At 37.9% G+C, this 14,232-nt stretch overlaps 1 protein-coding gene across 2 annotated transcripts in view; it reads left to right on the top strand.

Annotated features, from left to right (window-relative positions):
* The window catches only part of LOC115215608 (intraflagellar transport protein 88 homolog), a 149,345-nt gene that overhangs the window by 131,050 nt on the left and 4,063 nt on the right, over window positions 1-14,232 (top strand). The window contains exon 25 of one of the 2 annotated variants that reach the window (XR_005000679.1): window positions 3,597-3,834. Coding sequence is in view for 1 of the 2 variants with exons in the window: in XM_029784830.2 (XP_029640690.1) it covers window positions 3,597-3,715 (119 nt within the window). In the remaining variant the exon portion in view is untranslated. Of the gene's footprint in view, window positions 1-3,596; window positions 4,076-14,232 lie in introns of those variants that run through there. The other variant, XM_029784830.2, reaches the window with a different exon arrangement.

Raw genomic sequence — 14,232 nt, 5'->3', positions numbered from 1 at the left:
TATATATATTTGTATGTATGCATATACAATCATGCACACACACGTACACACAAGTACACACATGAATATTGGCATTCCTCTACATAAACTGTGTCCCAACTTATTTGCTTTCTCACTGTCCCCGTTTACATGACTGCAGGCTATCTATTACTTAGAGGTGACATCAATACAGGAAATAACTCACAGGATTAGCAAAGATGAGGGATTATCCCGTTCCCACATATTTCTTGTAACGCTATTTGTATTGTATTTATTTATCCATTTATTTATTTATTTATTTATTTTTGTACTCTTCTTTTGTCAGCTGTGTGTGTGTATAATGATGAGATGAGGGTACTGGTGAAGTTGGTGGTGGGGATGATGATGTTGGCATTGATATTGCAATTGTGATGGTGATTATGCAAGTGCTTGGATTATGATGAAGGTGATCGGTGGAGGTGATGATGTGATGGTGGTAATTCTGGTTGTGGTGATTGTGGTGATTATGGTGGTGGGGGAGGGTTGCTGATGACGGGTGATGGCAGTAAAAGTGCTTGGATTGTAATGAACCTGTTTAAGATGATGACAGAGGCTGTTTTTTATTTATTTATTGCATTTTTTTTTTCATTGTTGCCCCACAAACAAGTTCTGCACTACCCATTTTTACCTCCTTTGTGTCTGTCTGCACCTGCAATTATGTGTGAAAGTATGTATGTACGGGGTGGTATCAAAAGGTGGTATCAAAATGTCTTATTTACCTGAGTTTTAACACCATCTCCTTCAAAATAGTTACATTGTACAGCAATACACTGGTCCCAGTGTTCCTGCCATTTTTGGAATCATTTTCTGTAAGCGAGTCGAGGACTTTCTGTGATTTGGTCTGGATTTCAACAACATTGTTAAATTAGTGACCTTTGAGCTGCATTTTTATCTTGGGGAAGAGATGGAATTCTGTAGGTGCTAAATTCTGTAGGTGTGGAAGCGATATCATGTTTTTGGTGAGAAACTCACAAGTGAGGAGAGCTCAGTGAAGAATCCAATTCTTCGTGCTCTACAGATCCAACCTCTTTCGTCGAATGTCTACCCTGAAACACTTCAAAACATCAAAGTAGTACTCTCAATTGAGGGTTTGGCCCTGGGGGTTGAATTCTCAATGCACAATACCTTATTTCCATGGATGATGCTCATGGCAGGTCTTCCAGATAGTTCATCATCTTCCCATTGCCAAAGCATGCTCAATGTTTCTGTAGCAGCTTCCTGTCCTTGTCAAAATCGCAGCCTACAACATACATGTGATCACATAAACACAAATTTCACAACTTGTGAAGTAAACACAGCAATGTTGCTCAGCACACTGCCTCATGAAGGTCACTGCTAGCTCTCACTATGCGCAGCACAACCATGTATTGCCATCTGTTGGTGCACTTCAGAACTAGTCCAGGAACTTTTTGATACCACCTCTTATGTATGTACGTATGTATGCATGTATATATGTATGTATGTGTGTGTATGTATGTATGTGTGTGTGTGTGTATGTATGTATATATGTATGCATGCATGTACTTTCCTTGTTGATCTGGTGCAAGGATCACTGCATACATTACAAAGTTGCCAGTCAACACCTGCAGGAAAGAGATGTGCTAGAAGATGAAGATTCCAGTGGGATGATGTTCTGTGCAGAAGGGTTGGACATACTGATAGACATAGTGGTTAATGCAGGACTTGAGTTGTAGAGGCATAAATCCAGCTAGCTCCAAGGAGCAGAGGTTGTTATAGTAGCAGTAGAAAAGACAGAGAGAGGGGACAGCTCATTTGAGGGATCAAGGCTAGTGTTTGTGTCTTTTTGTGATTGAATGTTTATCAGTTGAGTGACTTTACTTTGGAAGTGGTCCAATATACATGTATACATCCATACTCAAATGTATGTATCCATTTGTATATATGTATGTATATATGTATGTGTGTGTGTGTGTATATATAATAATAATAATAATAATAATAATAATAAATGTGAAAGCGAATGTCAGTGTGTTACACATTTTCAACTTTACTTCTCCGACCCCCTGTCTCACTATTCAATGACACATCTACTATTCCTCATGCTTTACCCCTCTCTCACTATTCAATGACTCTTCATTTTTCTTCATTTGGGGATTTTTTTCTTAATCCTAATATTTTGAAAAAAATAGCTCCCTAAATATTATAACTATTTCTAAAAGTAATTTCCAAAATAAGCATTTTGAGAAAATCTTTCCCTAAATATTATAACTGTATCAAGCAATTTAACCACAACACGTGCTTCATAATGTTTGAAACTGAAGTGCATATTGAACTCATTCTCTCATAAAATATTACTTCTCATAACTCTCTACTATAAATATGTTGGTAACTTAGTATTTTTTCAGATATTAATAAAATTTGTCAGACCTGTTTTCGTGCCATTGGAGCTATGGAGATTTAGCACACTCCAACTGCATGAAAATAGATTTGACTAATTTTATTATTACCTAAAAAAATACAAAAAAATATTAAATCTCAAACATTTTTAAGGTCAAATATGCTTAGAGCAATTCCAAATCATAAAAATCACTTTAAAATATTGTTTAGCAACAGTGGTGTAATGACCAGGAGTTTAGACACGTATCAGCTACTGCAAATAATTGTTGTACATACATCAGATCATCTTTAAATTAAGTGGCGGCAGAAGAATTATTGTTGAACTTTTAAAAGGCAAGTTTATTGTTGCCTACAGCCAGCTGTATGTTGGTTATTCAAAGGTAGGGAATGGAAACAAGCTATTTGTACTGACACCGAATGGGAAGACGTTCCAAGTCGACAAATTATATCATTGTTTTGATGAAAATTGTTCATTGCTTGAAAAATATTACTCTTTTACTTGTTTCAGTCATTTGACTGTGGTCATGCTGGAGCACCGCCTTTAGTTGAGCAAATCGACCCCAGGGCTTATTCTTTGTAAGCCTAGTACTTATTCTATCAGTCGCTTTTGCTGAAACACTAAGTTACGGTGACGTAAACACACTAGCATTGGTTGAAAAGCGATGTTGGGGGTGGGGGACACAGACACACAAACATATACACGCACACACACACACATATATATATATATATTATATATATATATATATATATATATACGACAGGCTTCTTTCAGTTTCTATCTACCAAATCCATCACAAGGCTTTGGTCGACCCGAGGCTATAGTAGAAGACACTTGCCCAAGGTGCCATGCAGTGGGACTGAACCCGGAACCATGTGGTTGGTAGGCAAGCTACTTACCACACAGCCGCTCCTTCACCTGTTGTTCAAGTTTAATAAAATTTAATATGTACTGAATGCATGAAATGTCATTGTTGGGCCCATGGCCCAATGAAGAGACCTATCGGGTGGCTTTTAAGCTTGTGTGTGTGTGTGTATATATATATATATATATATATATATATATATATATATATGCATGCATGCAGAGACAAACTATATGTGTGTGTATGTGTATCATCATCACCATCATCATTGTCAACATTTGGCATCCATGTTGGTATTCCCCCAAATTTGTATTTTATGATATAGCATAATGTTTGCTACTATTATTTTTCCAGATGCCACGTACTCAGATCCACTCGGACCACAGGCAGAACGACCAAAGACAGCGGCACGACGACGGGAAGTTGAGGATGAATTTGCTGATGAAGAAATCGAAGATTTATTACCAGAATAGCAAGAAAAGGGCCCGGGAAGAAAACAAAACAAACAACATTCCAAGAACAAACATTAATTACACATTCTAAATAGACATCCTCTCTTTGAATGATGTACACTATACGTATATATATATATGTGTGTGTGTGTCTGTAACATATATATGTATGCATATATATATATGTGTGTGTGTATATATATATATATATATATATATATATATGTGTTTGTATGTGTGTGCGTATGTCTATACATATATATAAAAATGTATCCACACACACATACACATATATTTGTTTATTGGGGGTGGTTATCATGTTTTCTTTATTATCCACCATTAAAATATGAAAAGGTTGTATGAATAATGTACTGGACTAAACTCTACTGTTTTCATTTTGTCTTAGGAAAATGTACTCTTGATTGTTATAAATACTAATTTAATTGTTATAAATACTAATTTGAGACAGAAAAGGAAAACTGGCTCTTTGGTAGGCCTTGATTTCTGTTGTCATTTGCTTACTGGATAGCTGAGTTATTAATTCCACAGAGATTTTACTAATTAGTAACTTGGCCACTTGAGTTGTGATGGAGGGCCTAATCTTCTTTTCAGTTTCAAGTTGGTGTTTTTAATAAATGTTAAAAATCTTAGCCCTTAAAGTTCATAACACCTCATCATGGTTTGGTTGTTTTGGTTGTTGTTTTAGCTAGCTGCGGGAATAATAGATACCAAAAGCTTATAACAAATACTTACCTTGTGATGAACTAATGGAGGGATCCTCTGTGTAGTTATTTGACCTGCTAAAAAAAAAAGTGGCTAATACTTCACGAAGCCAAACCCTACCATCTTAGAAAAAGGACACACTAGAGAAGTTTTTCTGGGGTTTATTATCCCTGAAAATAAGTTGGGACGGTCATGGTATGAATGCTTTGATCATTGAATTGTTTAATCAGCTCTTGACTTGGAGACTAAACAACAACAACAAAATAACTGACCTTGTGTTTATGTAGTAAATCAGTAAACTAATTTCTTTTTTCGTAATTTCATCATTAGATCAGAAGCCTCAGATTTGGGCATCTTTGAGATTGTTTTTTATTTCTTTTAAGTGTTTGTAATTTTGGCCATTGTGGTCATATTTACAAAACACCACTGTACAGATGATTGCAATGAATGGTGAAACTGAAGTTGTTGAGCTGTGGGCTGGAGTCCTACAAATTTGAACATTAGAGCCCTTCATCACTGTTCTGGAAACCAGTAAGTAGTTCGAGGCCATAAGGAGCTGGGCTTTACAGCTGCACCATGCTGCAGGATCATTGATTTGGTGTGACACTGACTGATCTACACTTTGTTGATCACACAACATTGCTAGGAAGAAACCATGGATGCCCTGACCTTGGGTGCCTTTAATGAAGTTCCCTCTCAGGTCACTAGTTTGAGGATCCCTTACTCCCACCAGTAGAAATGAAGTGCAAGGAAGTCACGCTCCCCCATCACTCTGTCTCATTTTGTACCTGGTATTTCCTTATTATTTGGTCAAATTACTTCATGTCTAAAATTAAAGAAAGATAGTGCAGCAGATAAAAACATAAAAGGTGGAAGCAGGAACCAGCTATTAACTACACAAAAAGGTGGTGACAATTGCAAGTAGTCAGAGTACAACAACCACTAGTGATGAATTGGTAGAGATGTTAGAGCAATAGATAAGTGTTATGTCGCACGTTCGGATGACCTCTACTCAACTTCACTCAACTCCCGATGTCTAGATTTCTCCCTCTATATTTACATATCGGGCTAGCCTACTTCATCGTCTGGGGGCATCCACACAACAATAAGTTACCTGATTGTATTTATTCTGAGTTCCAGTACCATCAAGGTCAACTTTGATTGTCATCCTCTAAGACCTGATACAAAAGTGTAAACCCAGGACAGTGAATGAGCAGGAACTGTAAGAATGTTGGACAAAATGCCTTATGGTATTTATGATATTTGTTCAAGTTCTTTACATTCTGAGTTCAGATTTTACAATGACCTAATTGTGTGGTAGACTTAATCCATTTTCTTGATTGACATCATCACCTGACATTTTGGATGTCTTTAGTGGAGTCCATTTTGTTGCAAGTATTCCCAGCAGGTTTCCAGTTAAATGGTATCATCCTCCCTCCCTCCTCTATCTCACTAGTCTTGGAGACCCTATGAGTTATCATGGGCACTGACTAAAAGATAAAGCATCACCTACCTAAAAGATTAATATTAACCACAGAAATCTATGGTCACAGAATTATAAGGAAGATGGTGATTGAGATGTTGTGGTCTTTGTACATTTTCCAACAATTTAGAAGTATTTTGAAATATTGTGTTCATTTGTCAGAGTCACAAGAACATTTAGTCATCCTTAAGGATGACTAATGATTTGCACAGTAACTTTGTCTTAAGTGATGAATAATTACATACCATCAACCTCCTCTCTTATCTCTGACAATCTTTGGTCCAGTTGTAAGTCCAGATCAAAATGACCAGGGATACAGCGGAGGACCGAGACATCTTACTTGCCTCATCTTACTCTCTGAACTCCACAGTGCATTACTGCAGCCATCTTTCCTGCCATTGAACCGTGGAGGTTTTCTTCAAGAGCCTTACTGGATTCAGTCTTCACTTCATTGGAATGTAGAAAGGAAAAGAAAATCAGAAATGGATATTCTTTGAAGTAATAACAAGCAAACGTTAACATTGCTTATCAGAAGAGACTTCTTAATTTGTTACACATATTTGACAACTATACAGCATCACTGGACTTGGTTAAACATGCTATGTATGTCTTCTGCTCATTATAAATAGAAGCATATGAAAAATGACCATGCTTATATTTGGTTGAAACTGGGCCAAATAATTGCATGCCTTGCAGTATTTAGGTTTGTCCTTTTACCTACTGAGTTCAGATTTTGGCTAGGTCGATTTTGTTGTTTGATAAAATAAAGTACCACTGAGGTCGATACAATAAAGTACCACTCAAGTGCTGGGTCGATATAATCAACGAACTCCGTCTCCCCAAATCTGAGATTTTACATCTATGTTAGAAACAATTATTAAGAATGGAAAGTGGCAGAATCGTTAGAGTCTCAGAAAAAAATGCTCTGACTCCAAATCGCACTGAGGTCGACTTTGTCTTTCATACCTCCAGGGTCGATAATATAAAGTACCAGTCAAGTACAAATTTTGATGCAATCAACTCATCACCTCCTCTCAAAATGTTTGGTCTTGAGCCTAAATCAGAGACCATTATTGTTATTATTATTATTATTGAAGGCGGTGAGCTGGTAGAATCGTTAGCACACTGGACGAAATGCTTAGCGGTATTTCGCTCGTCGCTACGTTCTGAGTTCAATTTCTGCTGAAATTGACTGTGCCTTTCATCCTTTCGAGGTCGATAAAAATAAGTACCAGTCAAACATTGTGGTCGATGCAATCAAATAGCTCCGTCCCTGAAAATGATGACCTTATGCCAAAATATGAATCCTTTATAGGTTTCAAAGGCCAGAAAATTCTGGGGAGGGGTTAAGTTGATTATAGCGACCCCAGTGTTCAACTGGTCCTTATTTTATTAGCCCCGAAAGGATGAAAGACAAAGTCGATCTTGGTAGAATCTGAACTCAAGACATAAAAAAGGACAAAATACTGCTTAGCATTTCGCCTGGCGTGATAACGATTCTGCCAGCTCATCGCCTATTATAATTAATATTAAGACAGCGAGCTGGCAGAATTGTTAGCTTACCAGAAAGAAATGTTTAGTGACATTTTGTCCGTCTTTATATTTTGAGTTCAAATACCGCTGGGGTTGATTTTGCCTTTCATCCTTTCAGGGTCAATAAATTAAGTAGTTGTGAAACACGGGTCGATTTAATCGATTAGTCCCCTCCCTCAAATTTTCAGGCTTTGTGCCTATAGTAGAAAATATTATTTTTATGGACGCTATTCTGGGAAGACATGGTAACTTGAAGCTCCGTAATTCATAAGACCCCGTTCTTTCGTTTTTATTGTTACAGCGTTGTTTTTAACATTGTCTGGACAGTGCTGATAGTATTTCTGTTTTGCAGGAGGGTGCTCATCTATATTTTTTAACTTTCTTCAATTATCGGAAAAAATCAAAGATTTTGCTATTTTCCAAATATTTTGAAACATGGCGGAGAACGAAGTAATCATAATATTCAATAAAGGGGCGTGTTCTTTGTCCGCAAAGAGAGAGAATACTGGTGTAGTGTTGGCTACAGTAAATGACATCACCGCCATGCCAGCAAACGCAAACTCTGACGCGAACACATTTTCGTCTCTTAGCAGCGTCAAAACATTTGACATTTCATTAAAGTAGCAACTGAACAACAATGACGACGACAGCAGCAATAACAACCTTAACAACAATACCAATTATAAAGAAATGAAACCTAAAGAGGAAACGAAAAGCAAAGAAAATTTTGAAAGATACGCGAACACCATCGACGCTGCCGCCTATTCCCTTGACGTCACTGCAGCCGCTAAAGTAGCTACAGCCATGACAAGAGATACCGGAAAGAGGATTTCTTTTGCGATTGCTGCAAGAAATCTAAAAGTTTCCTCCAAAGATGAAGAGTTAAAACTGGCCAGGCGAAATGTAAAAAGACATGGGAGACGAGTAGCCCTCAGCCCTCAACTCGACGTGATCGAAAACATTTTGAGATACGCTGTAACATAGCACAGCATCAGAGTAAAATCACACAGGATGGAAAATGCTACTGAGACCCAAAATCAAAAAAACTTTGGGCGCGTGTGGGAACACAAGATCCACATTACTCAAGGAAAGAAGTTTGGTACAATTGAAGTGATAATAGCAACTGAAGAAGTCAGATTTCATTCGGCGACGACATTGAGGAAAAAACTTCTTAATCCCCAGCTATCGTGGCCAACGCCTGGCTAAAGTTGGGGTGATGAACGTGCCGCCAGAAATATCCATCACTCAGTTGGTGGCGGCCGTCTTGGCAGGTATAGAGGGAGGCAAAGGTGACTATCTTGGAAGTAAGGAAAATACCGCAACAAGGTCAGGTATAGGTATGGAACTGGCCATACAATCTAGCCAAACCTATATTGACGAACCACCTGACTCAATAGAACTTCCAGATAGCACACACGTGTCAGTACTACTGGAGGGTTGAAAGCCAAGATGCCACATGTGGATTTGTGACTCAAAAGCTTTCTACCCTCAGACAAAGAAAGCAAAATTGCCAATACTGCAAACACAAAATTACGAGGGAGTTCTCAGGATATTAATACACTCAAACCAAGACAATGAAAGGAGTTTATTCTCGGGTACCACAGAAAAGCAAGCTTCTCCAGAACGCCCTGCTCCCCAAACCGACAACAACAGCAATGTCATGGAGAAAGAAGAGCAGGTCGAACCACGGATCACTGTAGCAAAAGGGGCAGTCGAAGGAGGATGAAGCTACATAGCCCTACTCCAAGAACACATCAAAAATAAATACAAAAAGCACAGTTGTAGCCCAATTCACAACTACTCCAACAACAACAACAACGAGAAAGCACAAACACATAAACAGCCAATAATGAAACTGCAAAAACAACAAAATACTTCCGACTGTATACAAAATGTATTCGTCAATTTCGCTATTGTGAGTAAAAGCATCAGTGAATTGGTGGATTTTGTAAAGCAAAATCGACACAGAGGGGAAAGAATTTGAGGATGAAATCCTCAAAATCCTGAAGGACAAGTTATTAATTTAAACGCCCTCAAACGTTTATAAAGCAATCCGTGCAAAATTCTCAACTAGTGTTGGGATTTTTAAAAAGACAATGGACATAAAGCTTTTGGAAGGGCCTTTTAAAAACAATTCGCCAATGGAAACGTCCGGAACATCTAGTCTTCTTGAAAATCAAAGTGAGTTCCTCCTCTTCTTTCTCCGACTAGCGTGACTGTGCTGAGAGTGGAATGTGTGAAGGTGCTTGGCCTGGGATCAGTTTGGAAGCAAGGTCGCTTGCTTAACGATCTCAAGTCACTTGATTTAGATGTGGCCTCCATTAGCGAAGCAAGAATTTCCGAAAAGCATGCTCTAGTATCTGTTTTCGAAGTCTACAAGATAATCTCATTATTTGGTCTATCAGAAGCAAGTGGCAGTGTAGCTGTGCAGTTCCGGAAATCTTTAGAGGTTCCAGTACAGACAATCTTCTTGAACTCGGGCGGTAAGGTGGTGGTCCTGGACGTGAATGGCAATTCGTGTTTTTGATGGAGTTGCAGGCCTGGGTAAAAGATAGACCGAGACTAGGCACCAAGAACCTAGAATGTCATCAGGCGCTCACAGTCTTCTACAAGTCGGGCAATAGGATCGGTGGATGTTCCACTTTAGTAGTATATATAGTATGTCTGAAAGTTTACCACACCATAGTGGGTTACACCATGGTTCCTCTGCTTTGTGGCAGAAGTAGGAAGAAAGAGTGAGAGAAAATTGTGGTGAAAGAGTACAGCGGGGTTCACCACCACCCTGCCAGAGCCTCGTGGAGCTTAGGTGTTTTTTGCTCAATAAACACTCACAATGCCCAGTCTGGGGAATTGAAACCGCATTCTTACGACCGCGAGTCCGCTGCCCTAACCACTGGGCCATTGCGCCTCCACTTCTGTTGTTTTTGCAGTTGTATCAACTGCTGTTCTTCATTTACTTGTTGTTGTTGTTTCTGCTGTAGCTTTTACAGTTGTAGCTGCTGCTGCTGCTGTTGTTCTTTCAGTTGTTGTTGCTGTTTTTGCAACTCGAGCAAACCAGCCAACAAATTTTCCATAATTTGACGATTTGTTTTTCCTAAAATTCACATAACAGAAACTTTTGTGTGTTTGTTCACTCCTCGTGAGTTGTTAAAATCCTCGTCGAGTTTATTACTTCCTTGTGAGTTCTTTAAATCCTCGTTGCCACTGTTATAATCCTTAAAATGTTGGACCGTTATAGCGCCCTCTTCGGTATACAATATACTTAGTAAAATCAGCAAAGACACGACTATCTCTGACTGCCTACTATGTACTCCAGTACTTCATGTACTTCTCTTTACTTATAGTGACTAGGTTATTCCATTCATCACGTGAGAGGGGTGTGCCGTTATAACTAATTCCCTATGACAACATGTCATGAGGTAATATTACCTTGCTTGGAAGCATGTGAGGGCTGGCGACAGCAAGGGCATGCAACCATAGAAAACCTGCCTCTAATTTACAAAGTCTGGTCCATGTAAACATGGAAAAGTGGGCGCGAAATGATGAAGAGGAGAGAGTGTATGTGTATGCGCGCGTGTGTGTGTGTGTGTGTGTGTGTGCCATCAGCTGCTACAGTGTCATGCAACCGTGACCCGACTTTTCGTCCGATGTCACTTTGTCTAACATCACTTCGTCCACGTCTTTTTGTCCAATGATTTTTCTGTTTTGTCCAACGACTTTTTGTCTAATTTTAAACAAACTCCATCGAAAACAAGATGAACATCAAAATCAAATAGTCATTGAGAATTTTATTAATAGGATTTGTCGTTGGACAAAAAAAAAATCATGGGACAAAAAGACGTTTGACGAAGTGACGTCGAACGAAAAAAACTTAGCACCACATACGACAAAGTGCGGTGTTGAGAATCTGATCTATTGGTTGCAACATTAAGGTTCCGTTACTTGGAAATGCTGTATAGTGATGTGTGTCTGTGAATGTATTTGTACTTGTGCAAGGGTTATTATTCACTGCAACATTGAATTCAGTTTTTTTTTATAAAAGTATAATGCAGTGATGATAAGTAAGAATGTGTAACAGGATGAAAAGTCTGTAACACTTGAGGGGTGCAGGTCTCATCCCGTTACATTAAATTATTTGTCGAAGGAAAATCAAGACTTCGAATATCTTCAACAACATAAATATTTTTCATTTCCTGGATTCGCAATAATATATATATATATTTCCTTCAGGGCAAACCGGTAGCCATGGAGCTAGTCGCTGTGGTTAAATGGTGTGAACCAAATCGTGTTTCGTTCCAGCGTAGTGTAGCTTCGCCACGTGGTGGCAGCTTGGCAAAGCTGTGAGGACGCATCCGTTCAATTCAGTGTCAGCTTCGAGAGAGAGATTGACACACGGCAAGTTTTGCTGCTGGTAGTTCTCTGCGCATGCGCATGAGGGAACTTCCAGCGGCCTCCCGGAAGAAATCTAACTCTGCGCATGCGCGCTGAAGACTTCCAAAATGGCGTCACTAAAAGTGCAATTAAGTTTGATTCCTCGAAAAGGTACTACGATAAAATTGCGTTTATCTGTGCATATGCAGACATTAGTGCATATATGTACGTTTGTTCAAATTTCAGTTATGACTATACAACTGCATGCATGTCTGCTTGTGCGTATGACTATATGACTGTGTGTATATGAGCTTTGTATGCTATTTGTATTTGTGTGTATGTGATTCTCTGTGTGTGCGTGCATGTGTGTGTATTTAGGGATATGTTTGTGTTATATCTATGTATACGTGTACGTGGTTGTTTTTTGTGTTTGGATATGTGGTTGTGTGCGTGTTTGTGTTTCTGTATTTGTGAATGTGAGTATGTGATTGCATCATATACTTGTGTATATGAATATGTGGTTGTATTTGCGTGAAGGGTTTTATGTGTGAGTCTGTGTGTGAGTGGGTGTATGTGTGTGTCAGAGACAGACAGAGAGAGAGGGAGAGAGAAAGGAAGAGAGCTAGAAAGTAAAGGGCTGTTATTTTGTCAACTTCTTTCTAATTTAATAATGTTTCTATGACCTACAATATTCGTCCGTTATATTGGTAGCATCATATAAAAGGAGTAATCAATGTAGTTAAGAGAGAAATTTCCGAAACAGCATTGAGTGTTGCTGCAGCAAAATAATAATAATACTAGTAATATTTATAATAATAATAATAATAATAATAATAATAATAATAATAATAATAATACTAAAACAAATAACGAATTTCATTCTGAAATACTCTTGACTAATTAACGTCGCAACAAATTATGGTTTTATTCAGTGAAAAACCATACGACCAGAAAATAAGGTTGTAAAACTTCAAACCACTATATTTTCATGCATTTTAGCTTTGCGATAGCAACTAGAGGATTATTTCCGCCAGTCGTAATACTAATGAAGAACTTAATATTGCCATAAATTACATAAGGATATTTCGTGGTAGTGGCGATGGCGATGGCGGAAGTGACTTTGGTGATGGATGTCGGTGGCGACGATGGTGAGTGATGGTGGTGGTGAAGGACTGAGAAAGTATTTTTTTTACAAAATGCCACACTCACACTCACACTCACACGCATACAGACACACCACACACAAAACCGCTTTAATAAAAATGTTTTGCTTTATTTTTTGTTTATTTATTTATTTATTTTTTATTGTTACTAAACAAACGCAGCATTCGTTTCATTTCAAAGCATTTGATTTACGATTTATAACAAGTTTAAAAAATTTAATCCTCTGAATTTGATGTGTTTACCTGCTAGTAAACGGGTGGTTGAATTTCAGAATATTTAAAAGCAAAAACAGGATTTAAATTATCTGGCCATCAACGTAGGAACAATCCGAGAGATGAGTCCAACACTTTCAGAGGTAGATATCTTGGCGTTTATGCTTCTGCCATTTAATCTATATATATATATATATATATATATATATATATATACAATAATATGTTACATTACTCGGTAGTCAAGATAAAACTCTGAGTTTCAGATGCCGAAGTGGAAATCCACAACACCATCTCTTCGGTTATCTGGCTATTTGAAAACGCTATGGAAAAATACCGTTAAATAAAGGGAAATTACTGTGTTATAACTCTGCTTGCCTGCGTACTTATACATCGCTCGCATTTTTCGTCATAAAAATTATATAAAAATACATAAAAAATATATAAAAATATATAAATTCTTCTTGGGACATAACATAGAAAGCATGTTCTATCTGTTTTCTTTAGGGGACCAAAAACGTAACAGAAATTTAGTCACGTGTGGGCATGATCCGAAAAGCTCTGTCCTTGTATTTAGACATGTAGTAGGGTCTAAGCTGCTTTTCCAGATAAGCCATCTCTCCATGTCGCATAGACTGCACCTTCCGCTGCCGTTGGTATAGCGCTTACATCTGGCCAAAATCTTCCATTGTATGTTATAATCGACACCTTTATCTCTTAAAGACCAAATATGATTAGATAATTGTGTCGCTTTTCTTTTGTTCCTACTACATGTCTAAATACAAGGACAGAGCTTTTCGGATCATGCCCACATGTGACTAAATTTCTGTTACGTTTTTGGTCCCCTAAAGAAAACAGATAGAACATGCTTTCTATGTTATGTTCCAAGAAGAATTTATATATTTTTATATATTTTTTATGTATTTTTATATAATTTTTATGACGAAAAATGCGAGCGATGTATAAGTACGCAGGCAAGCAGAGTTATAACACAGTAATTTCCCTTTATTTAACGGTATTTTTTCATAGCGTTTTCAAATAGCCAGATAACC

This window comes from Octopus sinensis, linkage group LG9, assembly GCF_006345805.1.
Source record: "Octopus sinensis linkage group LG9, ASM634580v1, whole genome shotgun sequence".
NCBI classification, from domain to species: Eukaryota; Metazoa; Mollusca; class Cephalopoda; order Octopoda; family Octopodidae; genus Octopus; species Octopus sinensis.
This window is presented reverse-complemented; position numbering and strand designations above follow the sequence as displayed.